Raw genomic sequence first — 20683 nt, 5'->3', positions numbered from 1 at the left:
TTGATATTTTTACATTCAAGTGTGTGTGTGTGTGTGTATGTATGTATGTATGTATGTATGTATGTATGAATTTTTATTTATTCTGGGTGGAGATAGGTGTTTTTAATTTTTTAAATTAATTAAAATATAATGTTTTTATTCCAATACCATGTGATCTTTATTACTATTCCTCTGTAATATAGCATGCAGTCTGGAAAGGTGAGACCTTTAGCACTTCTTTTATTGTTCATGATTGCATTGCTATCCTGGATTTTTTGTTTTTCCATTTGAAGGTGAGAATTGTCCTTTCAAGGTCTGTAAAGAACTGTATTCAGATTTTGATGGGGGTTGCATTGAATCTGTAGTTGTTTTTGGAGGATGGACTGTTGTGCCCAAGTCAAGAAGATCCCTAAAGAGATCCTCAGGGAGACAGACCCTATGAACTGTAAAAGCAAGGTTTTATTGTTCATCCAACCTTGACAGGGACCCCATCTAGAAAGCTGATGCAGCAGGCTCTAGACGGAGTGAAGTTCCCTTCTACTGCTGGGTTTTAAAGACAAAAGTTACAGGATTACATCAGTGGGTACCGGTTGGTTTCTGATTGGTTGACATTTGGGAACAATGAGGAGAATTTCTCAAAGTCATATTTTGGCATGAAATACCTGTGTACTAGGTATTCTCATTGATCAGTGCTGAGAGGGAACATTCTCTGGTTTCTATGGCTTTGTCTTGTTACTTGCAGGTGGCCTGTTGTTCATTAGATACCAATAGTTTTCAGAACTGTATCATGGAGACTATAGGGGAGTTTTTGGTCTCCCCTGGAATTTCTTTTGTGGCCAAACAGTTCCCAGGAGCCAAGTACCTAGGAGGCTGTAGGGGAGGGGGAGAATCTGAAGTCTCTTTGTGTTCAGTTTTGTCCCTAAGCTCCAGGGAGGCCAGAGGATCTGAAGTTTCCTTGTGTCAGAGGCCTATGTCTTTTCTGTAGCCTGTCATGGCTGCTAAAGCAGGAGGCTGAGTGAGGGTCTGGTCCCTTCATGGACATTTTTATTTTATTAATCCTATTAATCCATGAGCATGGAGATGTCTTCATTTTCTATCTTCTTCAGTTTTATCTTCAAAGACTTGTCGGTTTTTAATCATTCAAGTCGTTCACTTCCTTAGTTAGAGTTACTCCAAGATATTTTATATAATTTGTGGCTATTTTGAAAGGTGTTATTTCCCTGCTTTCTTTCTCAATCCTTTCTTCATTTGTTCACAGGAGAGCTACTGATCTTTGTGAGTTAATTGTGTATCCAGCTCCTTTGCTGAAAGTGCTTTTCAGCCATAGGAGCTCCTCTGTGGAATTTGTAGTTACTTACATAATATCACATCATCTGCAAATATAAATACTTTGAGTTCTTCCTTTCTGATTTGTATTCCCTTGATCTCCCTTGGTTGTCTTATCACCCTAGCTAAGACTTCCAGTTCTGTATTGAATAGATATGGTGTTGTGTACATTTCAAGGGCAAACACTCTAAGCAATATCTAGATTAGAGATTGTTTATGTCCTTGACCTTCTGGTGTTTCTGACATAAAGGCAGGGTTGAGTGCCTTTCTGTGCACTTTCCCAGTATTCATTAATTAATACCATATGAATGAAGGAAACCCAAATTGGTGGGTATACAGCAGCCTAACTTTAGGTGCATAACCGAACTTGTTTCCATTTTGGCTCTAGGCTTGCTGGAAATTGCAATTATTTTGATTTAGGTGTGTTTCTTGTATCCCTTATCTCTGCATAACTTTTGTCATGAAGAGGTGTTCCGTTTTCTCAAATGGTCATGTAGTTTTTTTTTTCTATTTGTTTATATGGTGGATTACATTTTATCATTTTTCTATATTGACCCATCCCTGCATGTCTTGAACATTGAAGCCTATTGAACACGGTGGATGATCATTTTGGTGTGTTCTTAGATTTAGTGTAGGAGTATTGTATTAACAAGTTTTACATCTAGGTTCATAAGGAGGAAAGGTCTGTAATTTTCTTTATTGGGTGTTTATATGGTTTGGGTTTCAGGGTATTTGTGGCTTCATAACATGAATTAGACAATGTTCCTTCTGTTTTGTTTTGTGGAATAATTTGTGTAGTGTTAGCAGTAACTCCTATTTGGAAGTCTGGTAAAAATATTCAATAAAAGCATCTGGACTTGAGCTTTTTGTTTTGGAGACTTTTAATTAGTACTTCTATTTCCTTAGGTGTAATACTGAAGGGACCCACTCCCCATTTTGGCAGCCATGATAGTCTAACACGTGCTTGCCTGACCTTGCCTTGGTCACTAGGAGGTCAGATGCTTGCCTCGTGGCAAGGAACCAGTCAGAGGTTAGCTGGTGGTGCTATGCTTTACAGTTCTGGGTGTGCTTTATGGACAAGTGCACAGCAATGACTCGTAGAGCATAGCAACCATCCTGGGAGGGCCTATGGGTTGTAACAACCAGTTGACCAATCAACACAGGGCAAGTCCTCCGATCCTGGAGGCACACTAATCCTGAGCCTGTGTGTACCCCTAGACACTCCCTTTATGCTGTCCTATAAGATCACTATCCTGTGGTTTCTTGGGGTCTTTCCCCAGCCATCCGCCATGGTGGATGGATGAAAGGCCAGAGCTAATGGTTTTAGCTTGTTAAACAACTTGCAATAAAGCCTCTTGCTGTTTACATCAAGTCCTCGCCTCTGCCTGGTGACTGGGGTCGCTGCATTCCCAAGTGGTCACCCCAGGGTCCCACCCCGTAGGGCAGGTCTTTCAATACGTCCATTTTTTTCATCTGATCTTCATTTAACTTTAGCAAGTGCTATCTTTCAAGAAAATTATTCATTTCTTTCAGATTTTCCAATTTAAATATACACAGTTTTTAAAGTATGTCCTTATCATCTTTTAGATTTCTTCCATGTCCTTATAACCTCCAGTGCTGATATTAAAAGTAATATCATTATGCACTCAGTGTTTGCTATTAAAATGTCACTTTGTGGAGGATGTAGCTTGGTAGGGAAAACATGCAAGGCTAACCTCAATAATTTTCTGAACTTGAGGTCAGCGTGGAGTACTTGACACCCTGTCACCCCCAACAAACACATCTGTGGTTGGTGATGCACAAACGCAATACCAAGACTCAGGAGGCAGAAGCAGAATGATGGGAACAAGTTCTACCTCATGTTCACATAGAGTTCCAGGTCAGCCTGGCCTATACAAGAAGACTGTCCCCAACAGCAAAAATGAAAAGATGATGTAACTAATGAAAAGTGGACTTGCAAGTGTGTGTTCTGTGAGTATAGGTCTGGGGTAGAGCACTTGACCTAGCATATACAAAGCTCTAGGTCGCATTTCAGCCCCTCACAAAAACTGAGACAGAATCCTTCTCTAAGTGGCCACTGATCTGCTGCACCTCCCTTTGTAGCCCAGGCTAGCTTGCATGCTTGAATTACAGACATGTGCCACCTAGTCAGCTTGATATATTGCTTAAAAATTTCCTGCTGAGTTGAGGTAAAGACTTCCTAATCAAAGAGAAGTGCTAACAACAGGATGCATTTACACTCCTGTAGCCCCAAGAGTTAAATCCAACATGGCATAGGCTCTGGTAACTCCTTACTGTTTTTCCCCACTTCAGAGGTCACTGATCTAGGTTTCCAGTTAATCCAAGTAAGGTGAATCAGTGATGTGCTGGGTAGCTGTGTGTCACCTTGACACAAGTTAGGGTCATCTGAGAGGTAGGAATTTCAATTGAGAAAATGCCTCCGTAAGACCAGGTTTTAGGCATGCATTTAGGGTTGTTTCTTAATGATTGATAGAGAGGGCCCAGCCCATTATGGATGAGGTGGTCTTATTCCTCAGTTTATAAGAAAGTAGGCTGAGCAATTCATGGGGTAAAGCCCGTAAGCAGTGTCCTCCATGGGCGCTGATTTATCTCTTGCCACCAGGTTCCTGGGTTCCTTGAGTTCTGTTCCTTGCTTTCTTTAATGATGGACTACCAACTTGAAGTATAAGCCAAATAAACTCTTTGTTACCCAAGTTGCATTTGGTCGTGGTGTTTATCACAGCCATAGAAACCCTAAGATAATCAGAAATCCTCCTTTTGAAAAACAAATGAATATATCTCTTTGCTGTCCAGCTTTGTTTCTTCACTAACTATCCAGACAGTAGCAGCATACCCCATCTCACAGTCAGATTAGTAAGCAGTCAGTTCAAGACCTGACTTCTGGTGGAGAATACTTTAACATTTGGGACTTGGGGTGATCATGTAGGCCTGAAATATCAATACTGGGTGGGTGAAGCAAGAGGATCATGAGTTTGAGCCTTGGCTATATGAGGAACAATATTCCAGTAAATAAATGGATGAATACATATTTTTTGAATTTGTCTTGTTCCGGATGGACAGCGGTCTTCAGAACTGTGAACGTGAAGGGACCAGCTCCCCATTTCGGCAGCCATAACAACTTGTCTGACCTTGTCTTAGTCACTAAGGTCAGATGCCTACCCCTGCCTGCAGCCATAACAACTGAACACATACTTGTTTGACCATGTCCTAGTCACTAGAAAGTTAGATCCCTGCCTCGTGGCAAGGAACCAATCAGAAGTTAGCTGGTGGCACTATGCTTTACGGGTCTGGGTGTGCTTTATGGACAAGTGCACAGCAATGATGCGCAAAGCATAGCAACCACCCTGGGAGGGCCTATGGGCCATAACAACCAGTTGGCCAGTCAACACAGGGCAAGCCCTCCAAACCTGAAGGCACACCAATCCTGAGTCTGTGTGTACCCCTAGACACTCCCCTTATGCTGCCCTACAAGATCTCTATGCAGCCAGTTCAAGCTGTCTTTGTTAGCCATCCACCATGGCAGCGGGTGGGTGAAAGACCCGAGCTAACATGGGGTTAGCTTGTTAAACAACAATAAAGCCTCCTGCAGTTTGGAGCAAGCTTTCAAATCCACCTGGTGATTGGGGTGACCTCGGTCCTGGGCTGGGACCCTGGAGGCCTGACTTTTCCGAGGGTCTAACAAATGGAGCCAGCTGTACAGTTCCGGGTTCCATTCTGAGTGGAGGTGTGTGGACTAGGGGCATCTGACTACCCAGAAACACCATGTCATCTCAGGAGGACTCCCAGCTGATACCGAAAAGCCAGGGTATATTGAAGAGTCCACTTAAATAGTTGGGGGGAAGGGGGAGGCAGGGGCAGTACCAGAAAGCATCTATTATGATGTATATAGCTGATATCAAGTAATACTGTTAATTCAAGTGTCACCTAAACAGTTCTTAGGCACCTGAGTTCTCAGCCCAGGTGGGGCCTACTCAATGCTTAGGCCCATAGATACACAAAGTAGGAGGCATTCTCCACTGAGGCTATGCTATTCAACAGCAAATCAGCTAGCATCTGCAATACAATGCATACTGGAGCCCCTAGATTACTGGACCCATAGGTTTGGACCTGGAGAAATTCTCTAATGGAGTTGTACTTGGCTCCCAACAACTTGTGGTGAATTAGGCTTTTGGCATTCTATGGGTTGTGTGGCCTTGTACAAGCTATTAGCCTCTGCCAGGGTGTTTAGTGTTGCACCAGTTAGTCAAAGAAAGAGGTCACTTCGAGATAAACTTTTAAAGCCTCTGTGGGAGCTGGAAAGTCCAGCCTCTAACTGAACCCCAAACAGGTAGAAAAAGACTAGTTATTGATTGTGACCCAAAGTTGTTTTGGGGGGTAAAGTATTTCCTCCAACCAAGGTCCTATTTGTATGTCTTTCTAAAACAGTCATTGCAGGCCCACGTGCCTTTAGTGCTTTATTTTGTATTGTCTGCAATACACAATAATCCAAGAGCCTCAGGGGTGCCAAAGGCATTTTGTGACCAAAGTAATGGGAAAGATGCAGTGCCCCTTCAGAAAAACTATTCTACGAATCAAGGAAAACAATTATTGTTTTCCTCAAAAATTCTTTACCATTTTCCACAATGATTCTTCAAGGTCAAAATACTTCTAAAAAACAACTATTCACTCTAATGATTATCCTAAATATAGTGAAACCTATTCATTCTAATGTCTAACCCAGATACAGTGACTGCTAAATTCTTACAATTAATTTCCCCCTTTTGTTTAAAGTACATTAATTGCATTCAATATTGTGCAGCCACACAGTGAAGGCAGCCTTTCATGCTGTCTGTCTCATTATCATACATGTCAGAATATGTGTGAAAGCCAATAAAATTAATACAACAAAAGTAAGTATAACTATCACTAGTATGAGAAACCTATCAAAGCCAGGTGGTGGTGCACACTTTTAATCCCAGTACTAAGGAGGCAGAGGCAGAGGCATAGGGATCTCTGTGAGTTCGAGGCCAGCTTGGTCTACAGAGTGATTGTCAGGATAGGCTCCAAAGCTACACAGAGAAACCCTGTCTCAAAAAAACAAAAAGAAACCTATAAAAATGATTGATAGGATTAAATGATACTATGATATCTGCAAGGCTTTCCATTACATCCATTCCAGGTACATCTGGCAACTTATTTAAAAAGGTTTCCTTAATTTCTTGTTGTAAATCTTAAGTCATTTGAGAAACATTAGGGAGACTCAACAAATGCAATTTATCCTTTTTCCAATCATGCTTGCTTTCATTAAACTTTAAATATGTAATATAATAAGTTATAACTGTAAGACCCCTGGAAGCTCAGGCCTCCAGGATCTCTGCCCAGGACCATGGTCACCCCAATCACTGAGTTGAAAGTTTGATGCAAATAGCATGAGGCTTTATTATAGTTGTTTAACGAGCTAACCCCATGTTAGCTCGGGTCTTTCATTCATCCACCATGTCGGATGGCTAGAAAAGACAGCTCAAACCGTCTGCATAGATATCTTATAGGGCAGCGTAAGGGGAGTGTCTAGGGTTACGCACAGGCTCAGGATTGGTGTGCCTCCAGGCTTGGAGGGCTTGCCCTGTGTTGATTGGTCAACTGGTTGTTATCGTCCATAGGCTCTCCCAGTGTGGTTGCTATTCTCTGAGTGTCATTGCTGTGCCCTTAACTGTAAAGCACACCTAGAGCCGTAAAGCGTAGCACCACCAGTTAACTCCTGATTGGTTCCTTGCCACGAGGCAGGCATCTGACTTCCTGGTGACTAAGACAAGGTCAGACAAGCACGTGTTCAGCTGTTATGGCTGTTGAAATGGGGAATTGGTCCCTTCATTCCCCCATTTTCTTTTTTGGAAATTCCATTTATGGAATTGCTGTCTCTAGCGCCCCCATCAGGGAGTGAGAGATATTGGCATCCCCATGCAAGGGAGTTCCTTTTGACTTAGCATTTTAACCAGGGAAAATGGGCGACATATTCTTTCTCATGCTACTTCCTGCTGACTTTGGGACGAAGTTAGGGACCCAAGAAGGCTGAAATGCTAGTCAAAAGCAAAAAAAAAGGAATTTAGGCAATGGGGGAGCTTCTGGTTGGCAGATTCTGTTGCAGAGACAGTTGGTGTCCATATCAGCTGGACTGGTTCACATCCACAGCATGTCCAGGGCTCACAATCTACTTAGGAACAGCCTATAGTCAGCGACCGATATACTCAGATGTCTGTCAGAAGCAGAAACCTGTTTAAGACATGTTTAAACTAGGAACAGAAGTTAAAACTTATTTACACTTATTTACTGAAGCCCATAGTGCAGAAAAATTAGGTATCTGGATCTGTTCAAACAGCAGGAACATATTTATAATTTTGAGTCCTAGCAATAACTACAGATTTGGGCTAGAAGCATGTACATTTTTCTTCTGTCCAGAGAGCCAGGTATGGATTTGACACAGGTGCCTTTGGCCTGATGAAAAGCCCTTTAAGTTTATACTTAGATGACAACCAAATAAACCTAAAAACCTTGAGCTTGTGCCTGAACAGTAGATAGTCATTACTTTATCAGATAGCATGCTGACTATATTCTATAGTGGATCTGACTGCCTGATGCTGTCAAGCTGACCACTTAATATTTCAGAGATCTGAGAAGGGTATATTTTATCCGAATCTACTAAAAAGTGACAGAAGCCAGGTAGAAGCCAGTCCATATACAGTTAGCCATACCCAAGTCTCTCCATTACTACTGGAGACAGATGTCTCAAAGAACAGCAGTCTTCGCCAGGCCTATAAGGTGAGAGTTTTTTCTTCTCTGTGGAAGAGGGACATGGAAAAGACTGACCTTGTTTTGTCTGGGTAAAGGGGGTGCAATCAATTTTCCAGTGTCCAGCAGCTTTGTCCACAGACTTGGCCAGGTCCTGGCAGGCAGCTGGTGTCACATTTGAGCATCTCGCTCACTGGTCAGCGTCGTCATCATCCAGGTGCAGGAATAAAATGGGGTGCCTCATAAACTTCTTTGGAGACTTTGGGTCACTGTCAGGATCTGGCAGTCTGTCTTTGAAAAGTTAAATGTACACAGTTAGACCTTTTAAAAAGCTGATTAATTAGTTTACCATGAGTATAGGAAGAGATGTTACCTTTGGCCTAGGCCCCACACAGCTAAGAAACAGGAAAGAATCCTGTGGCCCTGACCAGAAACCGTTGAGTTGAGTTCATCCATACGTCTTATCACACAGATTGTACTGTAGAAATCAGTCATTGTCATTCAGGTATTTCACTTTCTCAGTCTCCAGACACAAGATATTGTTTAGCCCCATGTTGTCTGAACTGAGTATGGTCTGGACTGTGATCAAACAGATTTTTGACTCTCCATTGTGACTGGAATTGAGACTTTCAGATTTCAACCTGTTAAAATAGTTCAGTCAAATTTAAAACCTTAGTAATGTTGTGTGGTACTGGAAATGCAGCTTCATCATGGCATCGTCTACAGCAGTGACGTGTAACTACAGCAAAAGACTGACTGCCTTCATTGCTTCCACCAGACCTGATCCAAGTTCCCAGGCTCTCTGAGGAAACTGGGTAGAGAGGGAGACAAGGGATAATGCCATTCATTCAGAGAAAAGATGTGGATTTAAACTTTAGTTTGTAGACCTCAAAATGTTTAATCTCTTCTTAGAGGGGATAGGAAAGTTATTCAAAGCAAGCCTATTGCCCAGCCAAAGTACTTGGCTTCCCTCCCTCTACTTGGAGGAAATATTTTTTTCCTTTTGTCTCTCTGTCTTTTTGTCTTTCTTTCCCTCTTCTTCTCTCGTGGTTTACAGCCTCGGGCTCCTATCTTCGAATGCTTGGCCCTCAATTAATGGAACTAATTGTATAAAACTAATTGTGGGAGTAGGTGTGTCTTGTTTGTATAGGTGTGTCACTGTAGGTGGACTTTGAAGTTTCAAAAGACCAGTGCAAAGTAAGTGTTTCTTTCTGTCTACCTGCCTGTGTCAGGATGCAACACTAAGCCCCATACCTGCCTATGGTGATGCTTTGTTTTGAGATAATAATCAAATTACCTTCTGTCACTATAATCAAACCCCAAATTAAAAGCCTTCCATTATAAGAGTTGATTTGTCATAGTGCTTCCTCACAGCAATGGAACAGTCACTAAGACAAGTTGTTTATGTAATATTTTGACATATTATCTCTCTGTATTCTGTACATGTTCTTTGGAATAACTAAGGCTGAAAGAAAGGGTAATAGACTCATTTCTTGAGAAAACATCAGTTTTTTTGTGCGGTTATTTCCGGAAAGTCTTTCATTTATTTTTATCTTGACCCATTTTTCATTTGCTAGAGAGGTGTTCAGGTTCCATGAGTTTATAAGCAATGTAATTCTTCTGCTGTTGTTGATATCCAGCTTTAATTTTTTTGTAGTCTGATAGGATGGTGGGAGTTATTTCAGTTTTCTTGGAACCTTGAGACCTGCTTTGTGTCTGTCTGAGTAGGTGATCAACTTTTGAGAAAGTTCCATGAGGTGCTTGTTATGGGTATTCACAAAAGTAGACTGCTTGGACATGGGTTTAACACACTAGGAAGTCTTTATTAGCTGGCCTGTTACTACACTGGGTGTTCTGGATTCTAGTTTAGCCCTTAGCCTATTTCAGGATGAGCTTTTAAGCACAAAACCTTGTTCTGGACTGACATATTTCTGGTAACAAGAACAATAAATCAGAAGCAGAAGTACAGACTAAAAAGCAAGGTTAGTACATTTAGAGACTTCCCATAAATTTGGACTTTAGAATAGGCCTTTCTTTATATTTTTGGCAGATGTTATTGTTTACCTGCTGAGGTTATAGCCTGAATGGCACTGCAATCATTGAGTCAGTTGACTAAGGCAGGCAGGCCTAGTGAGATCTGGGGCCTGTTATATTCCCCACTGGACTGAGTGAATAAATTAAATCATGGAAACCTCTTGTTTTAGTTTCACATGCAGCACCTCCCACCATTAATTCAATCAGAATGAGAATTATAGTCACAGTCAGTACTGATAGCAGAGTAGTTAGCCAGGGGGACCAAACTGGACAATTTTTCAATTACTTCTGATCATTGGAACATCAGATTTCTTCCAAAGCCATACATACTTTCCTTTATCACATAAGAAGTTAAGTCTAAGTCTTTTCAATTTGTTAGGACCATTTTTGTAAGGTCATTTAATTTAGAAATTGAAATATTTAATACCATCTAGTCCTGATCAACCTGTCTGTTTAGTTTGAAAAACATCAGAAAAGGCACATTTAATGAAAACATGGCTGCATGCCCACCAGGCAGTCTCAGGGACTCAGTAATGTTATCCAGATGAATTAACTTATGAAATAGAATATTAATTTGGGCTTCTCCAAGTCACAGTGAGTTTTAACAGTCTGGTTAGTCCCTATCCCTATGTACTATGACAGAGGCCAGGTGTTTAAGCATAACCAGTAATTCTGGCCAATTTCTGGCTAGGAATGATTAATTCCATCCCTAGGGCTCCTTCCCATGGCATAGAGTCTGAATCTGAAGGTTTTTCCTGTTTCCCAAAGGCCAGAATCTTATTTAATGGACATTTACAGGCCTCAGTTTCACAAACCTAAGTTTTGTAATGAAAACTCCCTTGTTTCAGGCAACTAGGGGGGCAGCCACAGGGCATGCATAGAATCGTAGACTCTGTATGTATTCTATATCAAATATAACCCTCCTTATCTTTCCTTTCTCTAATACAACCAGACATTTAAAGTGGGCTTCTGTTGCTAGAGTTTTTCTTTTGTCTCACCAGGTCTTGCCACCCTTTAGCCCCAAAATAAGCTCACAGAGACATATATTAATTATTAAATTGTTGGCCAATGACTAGGGCTTCTTATTGGCTAGCTCTGTCTTCATTATTAACCCATTTCTATAAATCTATGTATTTCCACGTGGTCTTGGCTTACTGGAGAATGCCGGACCTGTTACTCCTTTGGCAGCTACATGGCATCTCCTTGAAGTCTCTCTCTGCCTACCTTTCCCAGAATTTTCCTCATCTCCTACTCCCACATATCTTCTTGCCTTTATTGGCTAAATAGTGTTTTATTCATCAACCAGTAAGAGAAATATATACAGAAGGACATCCCCCATCAGGCTTTAGAGAGCAAAGGTCAAAATGAATATGAATTGCTGGTCTGTAGTTAAATTAGGTAATACCTTCTCTGTGTCTGTCTTTCTTAGTTCCTAGGTTTGGGCCTAAGGCCTGTGGAGGTTGGAGCATGACCCTGTATTCATACCAAATGTAAGACTCAGAAGGAATTTGAGGGATATGAAGTAGAAGGGCTTGGGGACCCCAAAGAGACATTAATTTTAATGGATTGCATGTCCAGAGACACTCCATTTGGTAGCATCTGTAGCTTCTGCTTTTTGACCTGGGTGTAGTGGGTTCATGGTATAATGCCAGCTATCTTCACTGCCACAGGAATAGAGAGAATCACTTTTTAGGCTCCTTTCCAGGATAGGTGTAGTGTCCTTACCTCACTTGACCTAGATGTGGCTGCCCTTGGCTGCCACTAAGACTGAGTATCTGGCGAAAGCCTGGAGATTTAGATGAACGACAAGACTCCTGGTCCTTTTCTGAGACAATGTCTGTCACCTTTATTGTCGAGCAGCCTTATATACAAACTTACAAAAACCCCAGGTCAAAGGGTTCACAATAGGATATTGATGCTAGTGGGATGAGGTCAGGAAAACAGGAGGTACCAGTGGTTATGCTGGAAAACAACTCTTAGAGACCCCGTGGGGGCTGGGTCCATTACCTAGACAGTATCATTGCACTAGAACAAGGGGAAACTGGTGGTAGACTCAGAGGTCACCTGGGTCTCTCCAATGAATAGCCATTATGGAGGACTTGAGTGCCTTGAAAAAAGGTTCTGCCAACTCTTTGCCTCTGAGTCTGGGAAGCAGTGCTAGGGTGGGGGGTCTCAAGCATAATTTTGTAGGAGGTAAATCTCTCCCTATATAGTCCAGATTATTTCAATTAATGGAACTTCTGATCCTCCAAGGTACCTAGTTCCATTTTATATCTCCTGACAGTCATGGATGAGTATCTGTGTCTTCAGGCAAGAGGATAACCAAACTGATGGCAGTGGGTTTCTCAAATTAAACTTGGTTGGGCCAGTATAGGGTCTGGTGCTGGGTCAGCTTTGATGCTCCTCAGAGGAAGGCCTCAACCATGTCATGGTTTACTGTCAATGTAATATCTTGACCAAGAGTTAACTTGTTTGTTTGTTTTTTTCATTAAATTAGTAGTACGTGCCATTGCTCTTAGACAGGTGGACCAACCTGTGGCTATCTGTCCAGTCATTTAGAAAGATATGTTGCAGGGCATTTCCATGGCCACAAAGCTTGAGATAAAATCCCTTTTGTATCATCTAAAAAGAGATGAAAATATTTGGAGCGATCTGGAAATTCTGTGGCTGGTGCAGATGTCAGAACTGTTTTTAGTCTTAAATGCCTTTTGTTTAGACATAGCCCAGATTAAGGGCTCAGAGCCCACCTTTGTGCTGGGGTTTAGACACTTTACCATTCCCACAATCTCTAATATCCAGCTGCTCTGAGGAACTCTTGAACCTGTTTCTTAGTCTGTGGTGCTGGGATCTGAAGCATGGCAGCAATACTCCTTTGAGGCAGTAATTTGGTCATTTCTCTGTTTAACTTTTGTCTTGAAGGTCTATCCATTGCTAAGAGTGGGTTATCTGACAGTTCCCACTATCTGTGTGAGGGCCAATGTTTGATTTAGGCTGCAGTAGTGTTTCTTTTACATATGAGGGTGCCCTTGTGTTTTGGGAGTAGCTGTTAGAAATTGAAATGTCATCATGGTAGATTTTTCCTTTGATAAATATGCAGTGTCCTTCACCATCTCTTTTCAAGTAAATTGTTTGAAGAGCCACATGTGCATTTTATATGTTTATGGGCACATTGGATGAGCAATGAGGTCACACACAACCTCCCCCCCACCCCCCACCCCCCTCCACCCTCGTGGGCTATGCGTGATGTGCTAGTAGTCTGCCACCTAGTGATCTTTTGTAGAAAATTTCCTTGAGCCAGTCATAGTCCCAGCACTTGAAAAGCTGAGGCAGAAGAATCACCATTAGCTTGAGGCCACACCTGAGCATAGACTGAGACCATGCTCCAAAAACACAAAACAATTTTGTTACTATAGGACAAAGATGTCACCAGGAACATGCTGTGCAAATTCTACAGTGTGTTGTTGAGAAATACAATGCAGAGTTTTTCTAAGCCAATGGGAGACCAAGTGGTGATGCCTGTTACGTAGCTAGACTTTCCATTGGCTACAGTTAAAAGATTTTAAAACAAATGTTATTTTCACTGTATTTTTGCCCTTCGTGAATTTGCAATATATCTTTATGTTAGAGTCTGACTTAATTAGTACATTGAATTAAGAGAGTGTGAGGGCTCACATTTGTCACGTAATATTTTGGTTGCAGATGCAGGAAGTTCAAGTCTTCCTCTTCCAAGACATATTTGTCTTCTGCTGTTAATAACATTCAGAAACTGAAGCCATGTTGTACTTAAACAGTTTCTAGGGGCTGGGAAGATGGCTCAGTGGAAAGTGTGCATATGACACTTGTAGAATACTGAGTTCATTTCCCACACCCAGGTTGCCATTCCTGTCCTTTCTCCTGGGACATTCTTTTTTTATTATTCTTTTTGTGTTCGGTTTCTAAAAGCATGGTACCCAGGCTCCCCTCAAACTTCCTATGTTCCCAAGAATAACCTTCAACTTCTGATCTTACTACCTTTACCTCTCAAGTGCTGTGATTACAGGCATCCCAATCATTGTTCTGTTTATGGAACAGAAATTGAACTGAGGGATTCATGCATGCTAGGCAAGAATGCTACCGACTGAAGTACATCTTCGGACCCCCTTTTCTCTTTGATTTATTAGGATATTAATTCTAATTTTGCTATGTATGACTGTTCTGCCTACTTACATGCCAGTGTACACTGTGTATGCCTGGTACCCATGTAGACCAGAAAGAGTCAGATCTCTTAGGGTTGTAGTTACAGATGGTTGTAAGTGACTATTGCTTGTCTGCCTGGTATTTACTGATGTCAGAAGAGAGCACTGGATTCTGTTGACCTGATGATACTAATAGTAAACCCAAGTAAGTGAAGAGAACTGATCTAGGATCTGTATATACTCCATCATTTTTATTGTTTTTTTTTAACAATCATCATTTACTAATGTTTTTGAGAACTTTTTGATCTGTCAGTAACTTATTAAAAATGCATTCCTTCCTAGGGATTATTAGCCTTCCAGTTTATTAGGTGTCACTCTCATTTATAATTGAGAAGTACAGAATTGGGTGAATGTTTTAACTCTATGGAGGACTTTAGAGTGAGCCTCTGAGTGCTTTCTATGTGTTTGTCTGTTTGAGACAGGGTCTCACTATGTACTCTGGCTGTTCTGGAAAGCTCTACACAGACCAGGCTGGCTTAGAAATCACGGAGTATCACATGTATTTGCCTCCTGAGGTTTGGGATTAAAAGATTGACACTACCACACCCACATTATCTATCCTTTTTTGAAGTTAATAATTTTGGTAAAATTTTGCTGATGTTTACTAAATAGTGTTAATCAGTTTGCATGTCTCTCTGTACATATTACTAGGCCTTTCTCCTGCAATGCCCTATTATATTTTGTGGGCACAGAAATGGAAGGCATAAGTCTCCTTTCTGTTTCCCTTTAAAATGTGTTGGGGACTGCATTTTGTATTTTATGACCTCAATCATAATATATATTGAGCACACAGAATCATGTAAATATATTCTCAATGAAGTGCACTTTTGCAATGCAGTCATTCTCACCATTTCTATTATGAAAAATATGGGATATTTAGGATGCAGTGACCTATGAGGATGTGCATGTGAACTTCACTCATGAAGAGTGGGCTTTGCTGGACCCTTCCCAGAAGAGTCTCTACAAAGATGTGATGCTGGAAACCTTCAGGAACCTCACTTCTATAGGTAGGAATGTGAGCTTTCTGTCAGTTTTTAACTTAAGGGGAGATTGCTGCTCTTCGGTAATTTTGAATGGGAAAGAGGTATTAGCTAGTGAATAAATCAGGAATTGTTTAAAGATTCACAAAAGATAGTGATTTCAATTGTTCCTAATTTCCAGTAATACATTTTTTGGTACTGTATTTTAGGTTACAAATGGGAAGATGATAATATTGAAGAACACTGTCAAAGTTCTAGAAGACATGGAAGGTAATTTTCATGTGCAAGCTGATACATACCTTAGAATACATGTTATTGTACCCTGAAATTTTAAAGAAAAGTATCAGTGCAAATTAGCATATTTATGTGATGGTTTAATTCTTGCAACATCATATACTCCAATGTCAGGAGTATGGAAAGCACTCCTTTAAGGATAAGCAAAGGGAACAAAGCCATAAGAGATGTCACAGTTTTAATAGCCATAAGATGTTAATGTTGTAGAATTACCATGCCCCTCAATAATTGATAAGGGGATTAGTGTATCTCTAAGATCTTTTATAAACAAATCTTCCATATTAAAACTAGTGTTCCTCATATACTTGTAGTGAGTGATTTTTCCCCAGTGAGAGCAACACTTTATGAGAGACAGGACTTCATCTTGTAGAACCCTGAATCTATACCATATCTTTGAGGCACAAAATGTTAGACTGTGTGAATGTAAAGGGAAACCTTTTATCTGTTATTGTTCCTTTAATAGGCAGATCATCTGTCACTCTGGATACAACCCATGTGAGTATCTGGGAAATGGACAGAATCATACCTCTGTTTTTCCTGGAACAGTTAGAAGATATGTTGTAGTCCCCACTGTAAGCAGACATGATGACTATGATAGAAGTTTGTACTCCCACTTTGAAGAACAACCTTATGAGTACACGGAATATGGAAATTCTTCTGTCTGTACTGGTTCACTTTGCACAAGTAGTGTGACTCATAGTATGAGAAAATGTTATGCATACAGTCACTGTGCTGAAACTCTGAGTTCTTCCAGTTCTTTTCAAAGATGTGAAAAAACTCATTTGGGAAGAGGAAGTGATAATCTTGAGCCTTGTATTAAGGACTTTAGCCATCACGGGTATCTTCAAACACACAAAACAGCCAATAGTGAAGAAGATCTCTTTGAATGTAATCAAGATGATAAAGCCTTTAGATATGATTCCTTTTTAAAAGTATACGAAAGAACTCATTTGGAAGAAAAACCCTATGAATATAATCAAAGTGACTCTGCAAGTCACAATATTTATCAAGTACATAGAATTCATTCTGAAGTGAAAAAATATGAATATCACCAATGTGATAAAGCCTTTGCAAGTCCCAGTTATCTTCAAATATATAAAAGAATTCTTACTGGAGAGAAACCCTATGAATGTACTCAATGTGATAAAGCCTTTGCATGTTCCAGTTATCTTCAAATACATAAAAGAAGTCACACTGGCGAGAAACCATATGAATGTAATCAATGTGGTAAAGCCTTTGCACAGAAGAGTCATCTTCACAGGCATGAAAGGATTCATACTGGAGAGAAACCCTATGAATGTAATCATTGTGGTAAAGCATTTGCACACAAGTATAAGCTTCTCATTCATGAAAGAATTCATACTGGAGAGAAACCCTATGAATGTAATCAATGTGGTAAAGCCTTTGCAGAAAAATGCAATCTTCTCAGTCATGAAAGAAGTCATACTGGAGAGAAACCCTATGAATGTAATCAATGTGATAAAGCCTTTGCACAGAAGAGTGATCTTCGAAGTCATGAAAGAATTCATTCTGGAGAGAAACCCTATAAATGTAATCAATGTAGTAAAGCCTTTACACAGAAGGGTAATCTTCGAAGTCATGAAAGAATTCATACTGGAGAGAAACCCTATGAATGTAATCAGTGTGGTAAAGCCTTTGCACAGAAGAGTAATCTTCTCAGTCATGAAAGAAGACATACTGGAGAGAATCCCTTTCTATGTAATCAACATGCTAAATCCTTTGCACTGGAGGAGAATTTTCTCATCCATAAAAGAAGCCATACAGGAGAGAAAGCCTTTGAATGTAAGCAATGTGGTAAAACCTTTGCAAAGAAGAGTCATCTTCTCATTCATGAAAAAATTCATACTGGGGAGAAACCCTATGAATGCAATCAATGTGGTAAAGCTTTTGCATGTAGCAGTAATCGTCACAGGCATGAAAGATGTCATACTGGAGAGAAACCTTATGAATGTAACCAATGTGGTAAAGCTTTTGCACGTAAAAGTCATCTTCGGAGTCATGAAAGGTGTCATACTAGAGAGAAACCCTATGGATATAATCAATGTGGTAGAGACTTTGCATGTAACAGTCCCCTTCAAATAAAAGAAAGAACTCATAATGGAGGCAAACCCTATGAATGTATTCAATGTGATAAAGACTTTGTATAGAATAGTCATCTTCACAATCCTGAAAGAAATCATACTTGACAAAAACCCAATGAATGTAATCAATGTGGTAAAGTCTTTCCATGTTGCATTGTCCTTCAAAATCATGAAAAATTTCACACTGATGAAAATCCCCATGAAACTAATAAATGAGGCCAGGCCTTATAGTCCAAGTACATTTTCCCCAACCAAGCCATCTCAATGGTGCTTGATTAAGGTTAGTAGAACTACTCCTTAGTTAAAACATTGACTCTTTTTCTATTAAACATTATAGTCAAAGAATAACAGAAACACATGATAATTTGAATAATAAAATGATTTGTGAATGAAAGTGGTATTTATACTGTCATCCATTAATTTTGGGTCATGTTATTTTTGTGGACTAAATACATACATACATATATATATAATTTAAATTAGAGACAATCTTATTTACATATCAATCCCAGTTCCCTCTCCCTTCCATCTTCCCATATCCCCCACTGCCCCCCTCCCTAGAGAGGGTATGTCCTTCCATCGGGGCTCATCACAGTGTGTTACATCATTTAGGGCAGGGCCCAGGCCCTCCCCCATGTATCTAGGCTCAGAGAGTATCCCTCCATGGGAAATGGGCTCCCAAAGTTCATTTGTGCACTAGGGATAAATACTGGTTCCACTGCCAGAGATACCTTAATAGAGGAAGCCATTATAGGTTTAAAGAGAAATCTGGCACTAGGGAAATGTCTGGAGATCCACAAGGATGACCCCAACTAAGTAATAGTGGAGAGGCTACCTTAAATGCCCTTCCCCTATAATGAGATTGATAACTACCTTAAATGTCATCCTAGAGCCTTCATCCAGTAGCTGATAGAAGCAGAAGCTGAGATCCTCAGCTAAACACTGAGCCAAACTCCTGGAATCCAGTTGTAGAGAGAGAGTAGTGATGAGCAAAGGGGTCAAGACCATGCTGGGGAAACCCACAGAAACAGCTGACCTGAGCAAGTGGGAGATCACAGACCCCAGTCTGACAGCTGGGGAACCAGCATAGAACCAAACCAGGCCCCCTGAACGTGGGTGTCAGTTAAATACTTGTTCTTATTGTCAGAAACACAAGGGAATGACAGAGAATTTTATAAGTAAAGGTAATTCCTGCTAAACCTGATTACCTGATATTGAGTTTCAGGCTAGCCTTAGGTTTACAGAGAGAACTTTTTTCAAAAAATCCAAAGAAGGGATCTGGAAAGATGGTTGCATTTCCACAGGACCCAGGATCGATTCTCAAACCCACATGGAAGTTCACAACTGTCTCTTAAGTCCAGTTCTAGGATATCTAACACCCTCATACAGACATACACTCAGTCAAAACACCTTTTCTTATAAAAAAAAGAAGAATCATTTTTTTTAAGTATGTGTCACATTGTGAATCTTTCTATAGCATAATGTGGACTCACTTCTACTCAGCCAAGTCATTTTGGGGGGTCATTGACTTCAAGAGAATTGTGTTAACAATTAAGATAAGCAATGTGCAGAGTCCATTCACAAAAGGATGGAAAGCCACTCAATCCTACACTGAACGAGAAGCAAGGACTTTCATCACCTTCAAATGATGACCGCAGAAGGAATAAAGAGGTAAGGGCATCTTCATTTTTTGGGAGCCAGAGAGTTGTCTCAGCACTGCTGCTGTTGGACATCCGAGTTAGTTTTCTAGAACCCACATCAGGTAGCTGGAAATCCTGGTTAAGGAGGTCTGATATGCTTGTATGCCTTCCTTGGGCACCAGGTATGTTAATGGACTCAAGGCGGATAGATACATATACATACACATATATCTTCGTGTGTGTATGTGTGTGTGTCTGTGAGAGAGAGATAAAGAAGAGAGATACTCCATATTTTAAAAAGAACTTTCTTCATGCATTTTTCTTTATCTCTTTTGTTGTTTGTTTCTTTTTTGTGTGTGTTGTTTGTTTCGTTGTGTTTTTTGATGGAGTTTCTCTAGCTTTGAAGCCTGTCCTAGAATTCGCTCTGTAGACCAGACTGGCAACTCACAGAGATCCACCTGCCTTTGCCTTCCGAGTGCTGGGATTAAAGGAATCCACTGCCACTATCTGGCAAAATTTTTCTTAAAATTACTTTTGTTCATGTGTATATTGGAGCACTGTCCTGGATGAAGTCATGTGAGGAGAATTTTTGGAGCTTGTGTGTACACTTCAAGAAAATAGGACAAGGCAATTGTGATTTAAGTTTCTTCAAAACAGAATTGTTCTTGGGATGTGTTTTTGTATTCCTCACAACATAGCAGTTAGGAGTGAGTTCACTTCATATTCTCCATTATTTTTTGTTTTATTCAATTAAACTATACCTTTTAGGCTTTCATGGTAAAATGATGTTTGTCCCATGTGGATTGTTTTTGTCATTGTATACAATTTGAAAACACTAGGACTTGACTCACGTAACCTTTCTTAACTCTCAGAGTATAAATTGTCTGGGGCTCTGAATAAAGTAGGCACTAGCATGAGCCTTTAATATGCCTCATTTATCAGCTCAGTTCTCCCTGAACCCTCTATTTCTACAATGGTGACAAGTGGCTCTTGATCAGGGACAAGAAATTGGCTAGAAGATGAAAGAGTGAGGACCCTCAGAGAAGGAGGTGAGTGAGAATAATGGTGCAGAAACCAGAGTCTAGTCATGGCTGGCATGCAGAGATATTTCTTCTAATGTGAAGGACAAGTCATTACACCTGCCCCCTCCCACCACCAACAAAGAAGCACAATATTTAGTGTGCCTGTTCGGATTCTGGGGACAACACATTGCTCTCTTGGATGTGTTATTTTGGTCCATATACCAAGTGACTTAGAAAGCTCCTAGCTTTGTGTGGGGCCTGGAACAGGAGAAGGCTCTACGAGAC

At 40.5% G+C, this 20683-nt stretch overlaps 1 protein-coding gene across 1 annotated transcript in view; it reads left to right on the top strand.

The window, feature by feature from the left end:
• LOC100767866 (zinc finger protein 260) overlaps positions 1 to 18130 on the top strand; it is a 35350-nt gene extending 17220 nt beyond the window's left edge. The window contains 3 exon segments of the mRNA XM_035445619.1: positions 15241 to 15367; positions 15550 to 15610; positions 16098 to 18130. Of these exon segments, the coding sequence (XP_035301510.1) occupies positions 15241 to 15367; positions 15550 to 15610; positions 16098 to 17952 (2043 nt within the window). The 3' untranslated portion in view covers positions 17953 to 18130.
• The last annotated feature ends 2553 nt before the right edge of the window (positions 18131 to 20683 follow it).

The sequence above is a fragment of the Cricetulus griseus genome, chromosome 5 (genome assembly GCF_003668045.3).
Source record: "Cricetulus griseus strain 17A/GY chromosome 5, alternate assembly CriGri-PICRH-1.0, whole genome shotgun sequence".
Taxonomy (NCBI): Eukaryota; Metazoa; Chordata; class Mammalia; order Rodentia; family Cricetidae; genus Cricetulus; species Cricetulus griseus.
The sequence above is the reverse complement of the archived record's forward strand: the minus strand, read 5'-3'. Positions and strand labels throughout refer to the sequence as shown.